General features: G+C 30.8%; 3 protein-coding genes across 5 annotated transcripts; 2 read left to right on the top strand and 1 right to left on the bottom strand.

The window, feature by feature from the left end:
* Positions 1–1,050: 1,050 nt before the first annotated feature.
* On the bottom strand, positions 1,051–5,476 carry LOC148226044 (adenosine 5'-monophosphoramidase HINT3-like). Its single transcript, XM_088203803.1, has 3 exons — positions 5,243–5,476; positions 4,973–5,166; positions 1,051–4,904 (listed from the first exon to the last, which is right to left on the bottom strand). Exons 1-3 carry the CDS (start codon positions 5,439–5,441, stop codon positions 4,878–4,880), a joined length of 420 nt encoding a protein of 139 aa, XP_088059929.1. The 5' UTR covers positions 5,442–5,476; the 3' UTR covers positions 1,051–4,877.
* A 2,126-nt stretch (positions 5,477–7,602) lies between these two features.
* NO66 (Bifunctional lysine-specific demethylase and histidyl-hydroxylase NO66) lies at positions 7,603–10,713 on the top strand. The gene is made up of 10 exons (XM_088203358.1): positions 7,603–7,652; positions 7,743–8,202; positions 8,270–8,449; positions 8,518–8,584; positions 9,227–9,408; positions 9,476–9,689; positions 9,758–9,938; positions 10,037–10,223; positions 10,289–10,481; positions 10,567–10,713. The coding sequence occupies exons 2-10, from the start codon at positions 7,754–7,756 to the stop codon at positions 10,630–10,632; spliced, it is 1,719 nt and encodes a 572-aa protein (XP_088059484.1). The 5' UTR covers positions 7,603–7,652; positions 7,743–7,753; the 3' UTR covers positions 10,633–10,713.
* Positions 10,714–13,129: 2,416 nt separating this feature from the next.
* LOC148226042 (uncharacterized protein C18orf63-like) lies at positions 13,130–15,994 on the top strand. Of its 3 annotated transcripts, XM_088204581.1 has the most exons (8): positions 13,130–13,340; positions 13,393–13,534; positions 13,596–13,779; positions 14,508–14,667; positions 14,725–14,821; positions 14,892–15,038; positions 15,106–15,438; positions 15,545–15,994. In XM_088204581.1, exons 1-8 carry the CDS (start codon positions 13,204–13,206, stop codon positions 15,593–15,595), a joined length of 1,251 nt encoding a protein of 416 aa, XP_088060707.1. In that variant the 5' UTR covers positions 13,130–13,203; the 3' UTR covers positions 15,596–15,994. The 3 variants fall into 3 exon arrangements, 1 of the variants encoding a protein (XP_088060707.1); XR_015812358.1 differs by lacking the exon at positions 13,393–13,534 and having other exon boundaries at positions 13,141–13,340; XR_015812357.1 differs by having other exon boundaries at positions 13,141–13,340; positions 13,407–13,779.
* Positions 15,995–16,201: the final 207 nt, after the last annotated feature.

Genomic DNA, 16,201 nt, shown 5'->3' with positions numbered 1-16,201 from the left:
CCATGACGACAGTTCGTTTTTAATTAGATTTTGAAATCGGACATTGGCTACGTCCGCGTAATATTTATTTGCCGAAAAGGGCAGGCGCCCTTTGGGATGTGAATGGACGTCCCGCGGCGTTTGCTTTGTATGTTTTGTACAAAAGCACGCGATTAAATTTTGATTAAATTAATATGCGAAGACCGTCCACGATCAATTTTGGGAGCAAAGGGTCTAATGGTAACATATTATTTTGTTACTGCGTTCGTATGATGCAAAAAATCTCATACAATATTTATTTTTTTAAATCATTCGACATTCAAATTTGACCTTGAGAAACAGCGTTATCAGTGATGATGGTGAAGGAACAATGCAGATGGGTACTAACTGAGACACAACGGTCACGCCGTAGAGTTGTCAGGGTGCTTCAAATGCACCCTTTCACGCAGCTCCTCTTTCTAAGGGCGTGCGCTCCGCGCGCCCTTATCTCTCGCTCACTCCCGTCACTTAACATGCGAGCGAGCGAAAGGGTAAGTATCTCACCGTACGCGCCTGCTTGTTTCCCATTTTATAATTAAAAACAACTTGAAGACAATCTTCGAAATTGCATAACATGGACAGCGAGCTTCAAATATTGAAGCATACATCTGAACTGTAAGCTTAAATTTACTTTATTTAACATATTACAAAACTCAAATCCAAAAGACTTGCCGCTTAAAGACCGATATAGCAAAGTAGCGCCAGTGATACATTTTTTCAACTTGCAAATATAAATGGTTGATTTAAAATGTAATATGACATAGACGAGTATTTTTTTAATACTCTGTTTTTTCTGGAATTGAAATTTAACGGATTTACTTTTATAAAATCTAGCATAAATTAGTAATTTTGCATAAAGCTATTTTCAATACTGTGTGACTGTGATCCTCTAAAATATTTTTTTAAATAGATTTAAAAATAGTGCACTTCTTTATCTTTTATATAGATATATAATAGGCATTAAAAATTACAATAAAATAACATTTTGGCAATATAAATAAAAATAATTAGATAACAATAAAACTACAGTAATTTATAAACATTTGTATATTAATTGTACATACAAAAATCACATACTCAGTCTACAATACAATATATCAAACAGCTAAATTTTACCCTTTGCACGCTTCATATTTTATAGTAAATTGTCTCATAAGAACACTTTTATTCAAACTAAAACCATAAACCAGAATGTGATTTATAAAAAGGCTAAATGTGCTGAACAATAATTATCAATAAAAATAATTTAGTAACAACATATCCTAAAAAAATATGAATAAAAAAAATTACACTTTAATAAATTATAATTTATAACAATTAGGAAAATAACATTTATTTAACACAGCATGAGTTCATACAGCAAAAAATATATTTTGAGTCTTAAGGGAATGTATACTATATGATACTGATACCATACAGCATCCAAGGTCTCTCCTGCCCATTTCCTATCTCTATTATCACAAAATAAACCCTGGAAATCTGAACACTTGTTGGCGGAATTAAATAACTGTCTCAAAAGGGTAACAATAATTGTAAATCAAAGACCATAAATGTGATCATCAAGCACTCGGGCCGTATAAATTGCGCAGAACACCCAACCCCCAGCTGCACCAATAACCGTTAGGAACTTGCGAAATTCTGCAATTGTAGAGAAACTAAAACAGCGAAATTTTAGTAATGTATGTAAATTTGTTGACAAAGCATAATGTGTAATTGGTGGCCAGGCAAGTTTCGTGCATCGTCTATTATAACGTAATCTTTTTTTCTTTTCTCTTAAGTATTTTTTAAGAATTGGAGATATTTTCGACTGAATGTCTAAAATTAGCTATATTAGCTTTAACATGATGTTGTTCCTCACCAGTGAAATTTAACAAACGTAAGAGTATCAGAAAATGACCTCGTGGCTTTGTCAGAAAAAATCGTGAATAAAGTAGTGAAATGTGGAACAATGAATATCGAGTTTTTTGAAAAGTGGCAGCAGCATAAGAATTGCCAAAACACGTACACATTATCGTCATTGGTATCAACCCATTGTTTTAGGCGCTTGGATAAATTGCCTTGATTTTCTGCAATTTTTACATATCTTTGGTTTGTTTTTGTAACCAAACGAGTTACAACTTCTTCATGCACGAAATATTTAAAAACATCTGATCCCTTATTATTTTCGTTTATATTAATAATTTTGCATCCAGACATTGCATCGTCGAATGCATGAATTGTTGGACTAAATTCACCTCTTCTCCAAGTAAAAACATCACCAGTGAATGCTTGAAATATAAAATCTTCAATATCATCTTCTCCCAAATCTTCATTATTTTCATCCAAATCAAAAATCACATTATCATAATCAATATACCGCTGTCAACATCTGCTGATTAAATAAAAAAACTGACATTTATTATCTAATAACATTTCACAATAAAAAAAAATTCTATTGGAAATAAAATAATTGAGCCGAATATTGGAACAAATTGTTTGTAGCCTGCAATCTATCAATCTAATCCACGTCACCAATGTTCGTGTGACTAGCCGCCATGTGAGCAATAGTTCGTTCATCAAATGGTCAGATACAGTGGCCCAGAAATAAAAAACCAAAATTTTTATTTTTAAATTCAAAAATTATGAAGTTTTCTTCAAATCGGGTACTACATACAAGTCTATTGACGATTCTCACTTACTTTATCAATTATTTTTTTTATTATTATTTTGTCACAAATTTTAACCCCTTACCGCATACGGTCTCACAAGTTAATTTAAAAAATCTTTCTTCTGGTTTTTTTTTCTTGACACATACAGTAACATCTTTAGTAACATAATTGCGACCACTTTGCCATCAGGCATCGAAACCAGAAACTTCGTTAACCGTTGATAGTCATTTGAAATGCGTCAGTTGGTAATGTCACATTGCTACGTTTGAACATAATTTTTTCGTTAAATGTGTACAACACGCGTTTTAAAAAGTATATAGAGAAACATTGAATTAAAAGTAAGTAAACTTTAGAATAGTGTTAAACGTTACAGTCATTATTATACCATAAATGATGTTTCTTTATAAGGCCAAATATAAAAGTTATGATGATATTGCCATAATTGGCACTCTATGCATTCAGTGTTATAAATATGTATTGCCATATATGGCACAATATGCAGTATACTTTATTTCTAGGTAAAATGGATTTAAGCAATTTTTATTGACACAAATATTTTTTTAACATTCCCGATACAAGCGAAGATGAGTATTTGTCAGATGATACTGAATAAAGTATTTCTCGCAAAACAATAAAAATTATTTATTATTTAAATTCATTTATTATGATGTGAGGTACAAGTACCTCACATCATAATCAGAATTAGAAAAGCACTAGAATTACAAGAAAACACTAAAAGTAAAAAATCAGAAACACTGCTAACAAATATCAAATCTTAAAAATCCATCTGATTTTTAAATTAATTATTTACTACTGACAATAATTCAACGTGCGTGGAGAAAGCACCAATAGGTACTGCACAAAGATTTATTAGAAAGTTCGTATTTTTATGTTTTCATTTTTTAATTAATTGTATTTAATTTGTATTTATTCTATTCTTTATGCATCGAGGCCTAATATATTTTTGCCTTTATTATTTTCATTATCTTTTCTAATATATTTATTATTTTTCCTCGATAACATGTTTTATAACATATATTTTTAGCAGCTAAAAAAATTCCATGTGGTAAATGGTTAATCAGAGTATTTAATTGGTTTTAAAAAAAATCAAAGGGCTAAAGGTTAAGTCAAATTAGATGTATGGTATTCAACTCCAGGTATAAGCAAGCAATTCCATCACAGAAATAATTCAGAGGTTCCAAAATAAAATTTCAATATTTCCAAAAATTTGAAAATTAAATTTACCAAGGCGATTCACGCATGTGAGATTTAAAGATAGAAGTTTTACTCACAGAATGTCAAAATGGAAAGACATTGCAAAAATAAATCAAAATTTGCAGACTGTAAACATTCCTGGGGCAGCGGTGACAATTCTGTGCGATGACTCAACCGGCAACGAACCTGTTTAGAAGATAAGCTTGCTGTCTGCACTCAAAAATTAAGCGATCTACTAGAGTTTGAGCGTTGATCAAAATACGTAGTCTATTCAATATTTCCCATCAAAAATACTCCACAAAATGAAAACCTGCCTGAACACATGATTAATCAGACACAATCTGGAGTGCAAGGTCTATTCTCTCTCAGACTTCATGTGGGATAATAACACACAAACAAATTTGTTCAATATTTGCAACAATACGCGACAGCATGACAACAACTTTGCATTTTGAACAACAAAACGTCTGCGATAAACTTAAGCTGACCATGCTAAGAAACTCTTCTTTAAAAGCGGGTACTATGGGCTAAAATTGTAATTGCAAGAGGCAAAATTCAATTATCAAGAGAGTTCAATAAGCACTTATATACTTTTATTAAGTATTTTTGTATAACTAATAACTAAAGGAATGAATAGTCTATTATGTAACAGAACTAACCGAAACCTGAATGAAATTGCTATTATTATGGTAGATGAAATTTATGTTAAGCGGGGTCTTCTTACTGGAAGAAACAAGCATTCCCTTTAGGTTCAGTTTCTTAGTTGGTCTCTGACTAGGGTCCAATAGGATCGACGACGAGAAGTTCTCAAAAAGCATATAATTATTTGGTTACATCAATAGGGCAGGAGAGTTGAATTGAATTTGTTCAATATATTGCTACAAAACAAACAAAAAATAAGTTATGCGGTACATATTGTGACCCTTTCGCTTGATACTTATTAATAATGTTGATGATTGAGGAAACGCGATTCGTTCTTGTAGTCACAGCTCAACACTATAGACGTGACAGCACATAATCAGCCTGAAAAACACAAATTAACAATGAAAATGTGTTCACTATTGAAATACAATTTATAGACGGATACTCACAGACACAAACCAATAAGAGTTATCTCTAAAGACTAGTCGGGATATGAATCCCATTTGGGAAGCCGGCGATAGAGCGTGCATGTGTAAGTGAGATATGCTGTGGAACGGCGGCCAGTGAAAACCGAATCTCACATCTGATAAGTCATCACCGAGTAACTTGAGGGCTTCTTTATTAGAGTTTAACAAGTTTTCCACTATAAAATTTATAAACATTAATGTTATACAAAGATATACAAATGTAAAATAACATATATTAATAATATATTTTACCAAGGCGTTTATCTTCCGGCAAAAGGACTTTGGCGTCTTTTATGTGAACTTTGGACACTGCCAACAAATGGTTTTTCGCCCCTGGTCGGATACTTTTAAACACGCAAACGTCGTCATTCTGATAAATTATCTGGTTGTCTTCCAATCCATGGACGATCCTGCAGAATATGCAGCTATTTAAGGTCGAATCAGATGACATGCCAGTACACTCGAACGACAGCTTCGGAAAGATACAAACTGTCAAAATTTCGACCATGAACTGCCCATTTTTTCTGCAAATTAATAAATGTGTGCATCTTTTATCTTAAAATTAACAAGGTATAACTGATTTCACGTGTAATCGTTTTAATTTACAATTTTATTGAATTAAAAACTTTAGTTAATATTGCACATGCATCGACCTTTAACTCGACAGATTGAGACGCTGCAGTAGTATTTTTATTAAAAGTATATAAGGTTTACATGTTTGTTAAATGCGAATGAACGGTGGACGAGGTACCACTGCTCGTTGTCTTCCCATCCAGGTCCACCAAAACTCTGCTCTCCGCCGTCGTCACATCAATGTTACCAGAGTGCTGGCAAGTTTTGCCCACAATGAATAAATAAATTGGCCACCACAATTGTTTTTTTTTAATAATAATAATATTTTATTGTAACACGTGAAAAATGATGATATCCAAAATATCTTATCTTCTTGCTTCCAATATTAAATTACAGTTGATTAATTATGATTTCATTCCTTCATTGACAAATACCAGTAATGGAATGAGGTGAAGTGATTTATTTCTTTTCCAGCCTTTCTACGTTTGTATCATACCAATTACATACACATTCTGGACAATACATTATAAATCAAAAGCAATATTTTTGTCATAATAATCATTGCTGTTGAGTAATTTGCAAGATGTTTTGTATATTGTCGTTTATCGATCGCGCATTACAATAATATAATATAAATATGTCATAAAAAACTTGTTTTAACTGGTTTATGACATACCCATTATAAGTGGTATTATGACCAAGAGATATTTGCCCCAAGCTGAACTGAAAATTTTCATACCCATAGATAGGTTTATCATAATTATAAATAAACCAGGACAGCTAAAATAATAAAAAGGTCACCTCAGATATTTTCGGTAATATCGGACAAAAATGTCTAGTGGGAGCAAACACCTTTTTCCCATTAAATCTTTTTTGCCACTTTTCCCCTTTTTCGTAACACTAGGGATTCGTTGATGGATAATTCCTTTAGAGAATAATAAATATCTTCAACTGTCATTTTGATATGGGTTATTATAGGTAATATTTTGACCATATCAATATTATGAATTTTGTTGTTGTTGAAATGAAATATTTTCAAAATTTGTAGGAATCTATTCTTACTCATATATTTCTCAAATACTATAATATTGAAAAGAATGCATTTTATCTTTAGGGACGGTGATGGTGACGGGTGGCCATTAGACACAGATTGAATCGCTGCAGTAGTATTTTTATTGAAGATATGAGCTGTTTACATTATAAAAAGGTGGACGCGAGACGATGCGTCCGTACGCCCGGAAGATTGGGCGTGTAGAGAAAAAATTGTCACGCTAGTGCTACTCTAGTGCCGACCAGTTTTTGGCCATAACAAATATAAAATCGGCTTCTATACATCCAATAAACGTTTAAGCTGTTTAATTTAATTGCACCCATATAAAATAATTCCAACCAAATAATAATATTTTTTTATGATAATCTTTGATTGTGTAATTCGTCTTTGCTCCCTTGGGATGCTGCCAAAACTAATACTGCGAATATGTTTGTTTCTACACAAACAAGTGCACGTACTCACGCATGCACGAACACGCGCACGCACAACTGCTATACCCACACACACTAATGCACACACGCGCACAAACACGCACGCACACGAACACGCACGCACCGTACAAACACACACGCTACAGGCACACAAAAAGTGGGCACATGCGGCAAGCACTCACTGTATACGCAACACGCTACATACACACGCGCGCGCGCACATACACACGCCCACCCACACTCAACATACGCACACACACCCACACACACAGCACGCAAACACACGCAAGCGCATGCACGCAAAAAGTGATTTATAATTTTTGTATGTTTTGAGTTTTTGCATACAAATTTCACTAAATCATTTTTTTGTATTTCAAGTATCTCAGGCATTTGTTAAAAATACTCAATATTACTAACACTAAAAATTAAAATATCGTCTTAATAAAATATTTTTGTATTTTGTATAGTTATATTTTTTAATTTATGTATCAATTCGAAATATTTTGTTTCTCCCAAAATTGAATATTTTTAGAAATGGCAACTCAACAGCGCAACATGACATTTATTAACATAACCTCTTAGCGGTAGTTTTCCTCGTCGCCGTAACGTCAGTTGCAATCTAATATTTTATAATCTAGTTAAACTAAATGACTAAAAATGTGCTTATTACCATAATTACCGTTATCGTTTATTTTAGAATTCATAAAAATGGACGTAAAATCTGCGTTTGAAATGTACCGAAACGGTGACAACAGATCGACGAAAAAAACGAAGAAGCTTCGCCATCGTAAAGTTAAAAAAAATAAGATCAATCTAAATTTAGTAGTAAACGCGAATGATTCAGATTTAACAAAAAGTAACGAGGACTTGAAATCTTTAATAATAAATAAAAACAAACACGTTAAAAAATCTGTTAAGACTAATGGTATAACAAAAGTCAATAAAAAGAAAAAGAAATCGGAAAATAACACTCGAGTACCAGAAATCAAAATAAATCAACGTATCTGTGAAGAAATGCAACAAAAAATAAGCTCAGATGACAGTGTCAACTCGGAAGAAAGCGCACAATATATTCCGTCCCGGCTGAGCAGCGTAGAACAAGGCCGCGAAATGTTCTCATGGATGATTTATCCGATTACTATTAAAGACTTTTGCAAGTATGTATAAGCTATACATGTTTCAATTTCTGTATCTAGACTTTTTTAACTTTATTGTTTAATTCAGTCATGGCTGGGAGAAGAAACCGCTTCTTGTCCAACGCGACGAACCAAATTATTATAAAAAAATAATATCGACTCCAGTTATTGACCAAGTCTTGAGGAAAGAATTCATAATGTTTTCCAAAAATATCGATATAACTTCGTACGACAATGGAGTCAGAGAAACTCATAACCCCGTCGGCAGGTGATAAACGTAAAATCGTAGCAATATTTTTGCTATTCAAATTCTTCATAGAAATCTTTTAATTTCAGGGCTCTTCCCCCAATAGTTTGGGACTACTATTTAAATGGTTGCAGCGTACGATTTTTGAACCCGCAGGTAAAATATTTTTATTCAACACTAGTCTTACGGCACCCGTCAAATTTACTGGTTTCTGAATAGTATTCCGATAAAATATTCTATTAAAATGTTCTTATTATTGATGCTTTTTTATGAATTTACATCAGCACTAAAAACTTGGCATATGTATCTATTAAAAAATCGAAGGGTACTAAAAGGGTTAATGATAGCATTGATAACTCTGGAAAAAAATATTGCCTGAGTGCGCAGACACTTTTTGCCAGATTTGAACATCATTAAACTGTCCAAAGATAAATCTTCTTTCGATTTTTAAAATACCATCTTTATTTATCAAAATCTACAAAAATCGATCGATACAAAAAGTATTGCTTTGATACCTGATATACACTTGTTATAAGGGTGGAAAATTCCTTCATTGACTAAACAATGATTTTTGTGTACAGAGCTGCGACTCTGAAATTCATTATTGCATTGGATGCCTATGTTAAAATACGTTACTCAATATTTTGTGTTACAATTATTTCCGTTACCTCATGGCATTATTGCAATGTTAGCATTAAAAAATACACACGGTTTTGGTTTAAATTTATACAAGATTACATAACAGAAATCTATTAATGAATCTTGGCAGTTTAATTTTCAATATGTTTATTTTTTTAGACATATATACGCGAAGTTCAGCTTTTAAATGCTACCTTACAAGATTACTTCAACTGCTTTGTCGGATCTAATGTGTATTTAACACCGCCTAACAGTCAAGGATTTGCCCCGCATTACGACGATATCGAAGCATTCGTTTTACAGATCGAGGGAAAGAAGCGTTGGAAGGTTTATGCACCTTTGTAAGTATTACAAAATCATAACAAAACTTGTAAAATATTTTTATGATTTCACTAACTACTCTTTCAGATCGAAAGAAGAAGAGCTGCCGAGATTTTCGTCTCGTAATTTCGATCAAAGCGAAATCGGAAAACCGATTATCGAAGTTGAATTGAAGGCTGGCGATATGTTGTACTTTCCTAGAGGTTTTATTCACCAAGCTGTTACAGTCGACGGTGAACATTCCCTTCATATCACGATTAGCACTTATCAAAAACACTCTTGGGGTGATGTGTTCGATAAGGTGAATTATTTATATCTTTGTCTTCTTAAGAGTCAAAATTATTATAATGTTTATTTTTGTTGTTGCAGATGATACCGAAAGCTTTGGAGATTGCATTCCTTAAAGATGTAGAATTTCGGAAGGGGGTGCCTTTTGATCTGTTTGAACATTTAGGGCTAGCCCATCTCGATTCTGAAGCGCCGAGACGTAACGAAATCGTTGAACATGTCAAGAAACTATTTTCAAAATTATCGGAACATTTACCTTTTGGTATAATATCTACTATTTTTAAATTGCTGATATATCTTGCTGCCTTATTATATTTTGTAAACTGATTTATTTTAACATTTTAATCAATGCTATTTTAGATTATGCTACCGATCAACTAGGTAAAAAATTCATTCACGAAGCACTGCCGCCTGTCTTGGAAGAAAATGAAAAAGACTTAACTGTGTTTGGAGACTGTAGTAAAATTACAGAAGCCGGAGTAGTCGATAACAGAGTGGAAATTGAGCCCGACACCAGAGTAAAGCTACTCAGAGCTAATATATTACGGTTATCATCATATTTTAAAAAATACTTATAATTACATAATATACTGATTATCATAATCATTACAGATTGGTTGAAGAGGAAAGTGAATTTAAAATTTATTACACTATAGAAAATTCCAAAGAATATCACGGAAATGAACTTCAATATTTTGAAATCGTTGAATCGCAAGCTGCCGGCGTTGCCACTTTAATCAAAGCTTATCCTGATTTTGTAGCCGTGAAAGACATAGACATTGAAGATGAAACTGGGCAAATTGAGGTAAAATTGTTTTATACATTCAAATAAAATTTGTTCTTAATAAATATATCTAAATTATAATAATGTACACCGTATTTAATTATAGTTAATTGTGACCCTATGGGAAAAAGGATTGCTTATTACTGAAGAACCACTAGCATATATTGAATAAGTATTTAAATATTGTACCATTTTCTATTAATAACTATTAAGATACTATGCTTCAAATAAAACAATATTGATACAGAGCTAATGTGTTCTTTTATTTTTATATTAGGATCCTTATTCTTTGCTTCGCTAAGAAATATTAAGATAGAATTATTTAGTCATAGCGATATCAGCTTTGGATTTTGTTTAACCTGTGAATGATATTGTGGAATCTAGTCTAGTTAATGGAAACATTAGTCTTTCTAAGCCCATATGGATCAATATTACAACATATTATATTTGCAGCAATTCTATGAAATTGTAATCGCTGATATATTTTATATCACATTTTACCTAAGAACCTCAACATCTTAACACTGGGTTTACGCCACCCGTCATATTGACGGGCTTCTGATTTATATTCCGATTTGATTTGTATCACAGTATTTTTTCTAGGTTTTTTTTACTCCTTTTTATAGTTAAACAATGCAAATATATTAACACTATTTTTATTCTCGGAAACTTTTTATCTTTAAAAATCTGGTCACTATATACATATTTTTAATGACACCTGTTAAATTGACAGGTTTATACCCGTAAACCTAGGGCTAAATTCGTTCTTGGCACAACTGCATTGCATATAAACCAGCATACGACATATTTGGCAGAGAAAAAGACTGGTAAATAAATTCAGATTTTGGTAGCTGTTCATTACCAATTCAATGTATAGAAAAATGATGAAACATCTAAATCATGTTTGTTATAAATCTCTATAGCGGTTATAGAAGTGGGATAGAATCAACAAATTATTTAGATAAATTTGTCGATGGTAAATTATTTCCCGAATCATACCCCTGATCACGTTGTTATAAACGTAAAAGAAACGAACGGTAGGACAGAAAATGCAGTGGAAGAATATAATAAAAAATTATGGAAAAGTATGCAAAATTAACTCACTCCTATGGGTGTACTAACAAAAGTATATAGATTAACTGACTACTCAAAAGGTTAAGAGAATCTATTGTGTTTATAATTTCACTTTTCGTTCAATGTTTTTTAACAATATACCTGCCAGCGACTGTTACGCACTATCCGCTCGTATCTTGTGGTATATTTTTTTGTTAATATAATTCACAACACATAATTTAAATAAATTATTTCTATTTATTGTAAATTTTTAAGAGCGTTTTGAAAAATAATAAGACAAGAAAGTCGGGCAATGTGCTTGGGACAATAAAGAATATTGTTATTATTATATGATATTATCAACACCAAAATAATTCATTTTAATTCTCATAATTTATCATCATTGCTTTTGTATTTTGCACGTTTAGCTTTAATTAATTACTTATAATTTAAATTTCGTTCAATTACTTCACTAAATTATTTAAAAGAAAAATCTTACAAGATTAGTTAATAAAAAAACTCTGTGTTATTTTAGATATATAATAATGGTCTTAATTTAGAACATGGAGAACTCCATGATAAATATGTTTTTCACTATAATTTACCTTTTCTATTTTATTTTGCTTTTACTTATTTAACAACTATTTTATTATTTATTTAAAGACCGGCCCCGTAAATATAAAATTAACAAGTATCTTATGCAAATCATTAAACCAGCAAAAAAAATACTTCAGTGGTCAATCTCTGTTCATTGCCACCCGTCACCATTCGTTCGCCAAAAAATATGTTTTTTATTTACTACAAGGCTTTACCTGACACCCATTTCTACCTATACATTAAAATAGCTATATCTATCGATTCAAATGCCCTATTAAAATCCAAAAACAATTTTTTTAATAATAGAATAATTTATAAAAAGGAAAAATCCCATAAAAGCGATATTTAATGCTTTTTACAGTTTCACTTTTACGGTACTTACCTGTTATCGGAAATCAAATTGATTCTAAAACGGTATTTTTAATTTTTTTATACATTTTATTCATTTATATATATATATATATATATATATATATATATATATATATATATATATATATATATATATATATATATATATATATATATATATATATATATATATATATATATATATATATATATATATATATATATATATATATATATATATATATATATATATATATATATATATATATATATATATATATATATATATATATATATATATATATATATATATATATATACTAATTAATATTATAAAAATTAACATGTTCAAACTGCCTCTTACCGAGGAAACAGAAGTCGTACAATTCCTGCAAGAACCTGTTTTGTTATGTTCATAGAGTGTTCACTGTTCTAACCAACACTCACTCACTGCCGCTTGTTTAAATTTTAAAACGTATAAAATAAAAAGTTTAAATTTTAAAACGTATTAAATTTTATAAATAAATATTTTTTAGATTAAATTTGCCCCCCAATAACAGGATAGTACTACTTTTAATTTTTTTAAATAAAACAAGTAAATATTATTCAATACATTTCATATAATTTGTTTAAAAGAATATTATGGTCTGTTTATATATTGTTATGACCAAATCAACTATTTTACCTCCTTTTTACTGCGCAGGCGTGGCATTGAAACTTGCACACTGCATAAATCGACAATATGGAACCTGAAATAACTGCATTTGTGAATATCTCTCAATTTAAAGACCTCGCAACATATGTTTGCGAATATGACCCAAACGAAGAAAGGGACAAGAGTGCAAAATCAGATTATAACTTTCAAATCTTAAAATCTAGGTAAATATTATGGTATACAATTTTCTACATTTTATATATTAATATTATTTAGGTCGTTAATAACAGACAATAACAAACTTCAAATACTATGCGCACCACACACTAAGAACCAAAAATATATACTGATAATATTTAGCAAAATAACTATTGAAGAAAAACAGTTTAATGAAGTCATAACTAAGTTTAGACTGACGGTATGCAGATACGCCTACTTTAAGAAGTTTAATCAATTTTGATTTTGAGTTTACGTTTTAGATTGTGGACAAACCTAAGGTCACATCAGAATTATTAGAAACATGTTTTAATTTCACTTTTAAAGTAAGACTTTCGCCATTGTGGAATCACATTGACAAACGAAGTAACATTTTCGTTAACGATCGAGATTTCTTAATCAAAAAAACACCTTTGAATGCTGTCAAGTTAAACATTTACTGCTATGGTAAGTATTTAACGTAACCTTTGGGGTCAAATGACATTATGCTTTCTATGTAGATAACCTCTAGCTCTACACTCTAGTATAACTCTCAAATTTCTCAGACAAAGCGATGTAGCATAATTCCTAAAAAAAATTCTAGAATAGTGCATGATATATAGATAATAATGCTCACAAATAGAAAAGCTGTCTAATAGTTATTTTATAATAAAGGGGACAATTTTTATGAGTCTTTATCACGACATGTTTCTAGTAAGAAATGTAATCAGGACGAGCTGAAAGCTTTGCAGAGCCTCGAGAAAATGCCCCCCGAAACAAAGCTAGAAATAATGCATGAACATGATTTTTATAATTTGTTAGAGGTTCATTTTCGTCTAGTTTCGTCGTAGTTCTGTCGCTTAAGCTGCAGTGCCGAAATAACGTCCGTCTTCTACGGCGAGCGCCAGTCTATGCCACCCTCTGACCATGACGCTCGCCCCCTCCCTTAGCCATTCCTTTGGGTCGCGCGCGTCATACTTTTCGCCTTGCTGCTGGTGTAACAAATTCTTTAATTAATTATTTATTTTTTTAATATCATAAAACATACTAAATTAATACTTTAAGAATAGTCGAATAACGAATAATTAAAAAAATCAGACAAATATATTCGATATTCGGATTAAAGTTCCTGTATGATACCAAAAATCCTTACAATGTGTATACCATAATAATTGCCATAATTGTTTATTTTATAGATGGTACTGTGAAGTTTGTGATAGACGTCTATAAATTAACGCTGAATCACTTGGAAATTACGGATTTGGACGAACCTCCAGAAATCCTAGACATTTTTCACAAGAAACCTGACGCAAAAATATTCACTTCCAAAACAAAATCGTTTACCGTCTTGCCCAGGTATACAATTTAAAAAAATATTATTAATTACTAATTTAAAATATTGCTTTTGTATAGTTTTGCGAAGGGGCGGATTATATCTCTGAATAAAATTATACCCGAAGACTCACCGTTTAATAATTACAAGGATCTAAGGAGATATTGGAAAAATATTGTATATTTTTATGCCCATCTCTATTAACATACAAATATGTATTTTATTTACTGTTATAGATCTTTTCTAGCATGGTTACCGTTTACCTGACAATGATGATGATTTAATTTTCTATGAAGTTTTTTTTTCCAAATTAATTGGTCGTCTTGCGTATCCTTCTTTATGTCTTCTCAAAAACACACCTATATCATATGACAAAATTACAAGAAATGAAAAAGTATGAATCTTCTTTTCATAGTGCAATTATTTCAATAACAATAATCTTTACATATAAACCGTTTCAGGATGAGATTTTGAAAATTTTTATAGAAAACATATATTCCAGAATGGATACAATTTTGGGAACAAAGATCAAATTCGACTCAGAATATTCTTTTATAGATTGGAATAACTCACACCTTACGAGTACTTCATTTGACAAAAATGACGTTGATGATGACGATATTTTTAAAACACAACTTTCTCTTTGCACACCTGCTGAAAAATTTGAAAAACAATTTGCTAGCAGCCATGGCGTTATTAATAGCGATGATTATAAATCACAATCTTCAGGACAAACTAATACTGGGGCTAAAATATTAGATTTAAAGTCAATCACATCTGTGTCAAATGAAAAGGTAGAAATTTATTGCTTAATGAAGCAAAATATAATATTACTGGTATAAATGCATTATTAATAAACATATATTTGAATATAAGTAAAAATTGAAATGTATTTTACAGATGGTCTCTAAAAAGAGGAAACATTCTGGATCTGACGGTTCTGACACTTAAATCGACATTGCCTACTAGAAGCATATACAATCTGAATATTATATGTTTTGAACCTAGCAAAATGGTTAAAAAGCAACTTATTTTTAAGTGCTGATTATATTATAAATAATTTTATGTTAATTTTATGCTAATGGTCAAAACATCGTTCATTTTTATTTTTAAATATATTTTATATTATAATTATAATACCATTATTATTATTTTTAAATTAAATTTACCAAGTTTATCATTTAATTATATAAATAATAATTTTAGTACTTAAGTGCAATTACCCAAAAAAAGAGTAAAAATTAGAAGAATATAAGATATCAATAATCAAAAGCAAGCTCCGTTACAATGATCTTTCGACCAGCTGACATTTTTGTACTAAGCTTTTTATAAATAAATTAATGATGATAATGTATTGATTATTTATTAAATAATTTAATCCTTACGTCATTGTTGCGGTTGAAGCCGGACTCGCATGCCACTCGAAGCTCATAAATAAAGGTTGAGTTTTAGTTTTGTGGTAATTGATGCAGAATGCTATCAAAAGTTTGCGTGGCTAAACAAATTCTTTGATGATCATTTGTGTGTGGTTTTTTTATATTGCCCGTTTTTTGTATT

Source organism: Plectrocnemia conspersa, unplaced genomic scaffold (assembly GCF_051122295.1).
Source record: "Plectrocnemia conspersa isolate PC_06_02 unplaced genomic scaffold, ASM5112229v1 ptg000014l, whole genome shotgun sequence".
Taxonomy (NCBI): Eukaryota; Metazoa; Arthropoda; class Insecta; order Trichoptera; family Polycentropodidae; genus Plectrocnemia; species Plectrocnemia conspersa.
This window is presented reverse-complemented; position numbering and strand designations above follow the sequence as displayed.

What these genes read in the sequence shown, in the direction of transcription:
- LOC148226042 (XM_088204581.1), top strand. Translation starts at nt 13,204, where the DNA reads ATGGAACCTGAAATAACTGCATTTGTGAATATCTCTCAATTTAAAGAC. An exon ending in AAATTACAAGAAATGAAAAA is followed by an intron (nt 15,039 to 15,105) that starts GTATGAATCTTC and finishes AAACCGTTTCAG; the next exon opens with GATGAGATTTTGAAAATTTT. An exon ending in CATCTGTGTCAAATGAAAAG is followed by an intron (nt 15,439 to 15,544) that starts GTAGAAATTTAT and finishes TGTATTTTACAG; the next exon opens with ATGGTCTCTAAAAAGAGGAA.
- NO66 (XM_088203358.1), top strand. Translation starts at nt 7,754, where the DNA reads ATGGACGTAAAATCTGCGTTTGAAATGTACCGAAACGGTGACAACAGA. An exon ending in ACTCATAACCCCGTCGGCAG is followed by an intron (nt 8,450 to 8,517) that starts GTGATAAACGTA and finishes TTTTAATTTCAG; the next exon opens with GGCTCTTCCCCCAATAGTTT. An exon ending in ATCGGAACATTTACCTTTTG is followed by an intron (nt 9,939 to 10,036) that starts GTATAATATCTA and finishes ATGCTATTTTAG; the next exon opens with ATTATGCTACCGATCAACTA.
- LOC148226044 (XM_088203803.1), bottom strand. Translation starts at nt 5,441, where the DNA reads ATGTCATCTGATTCGACCTTAAATAGCTGCATATTCTGCAGGATCGTC. An exon ending in GCCGGAAGATAAACGCCTTG is followed by an intron (nt 5,167 to 5,242) that starts GTAAAATATATT and finishes TAAATTTTATAG; the next exon opens with TGGAAAACTTGTTAAACTCT. An exon ending in ACTCTTATTGGTTTGTGTCT is followed by an intron (nt 4,905 to 4,972) that starts GTGAGTATCCGT and finishes TGTGTTTTTCAG; the next exon opens with GCTGATTATGTGCTGTCACG.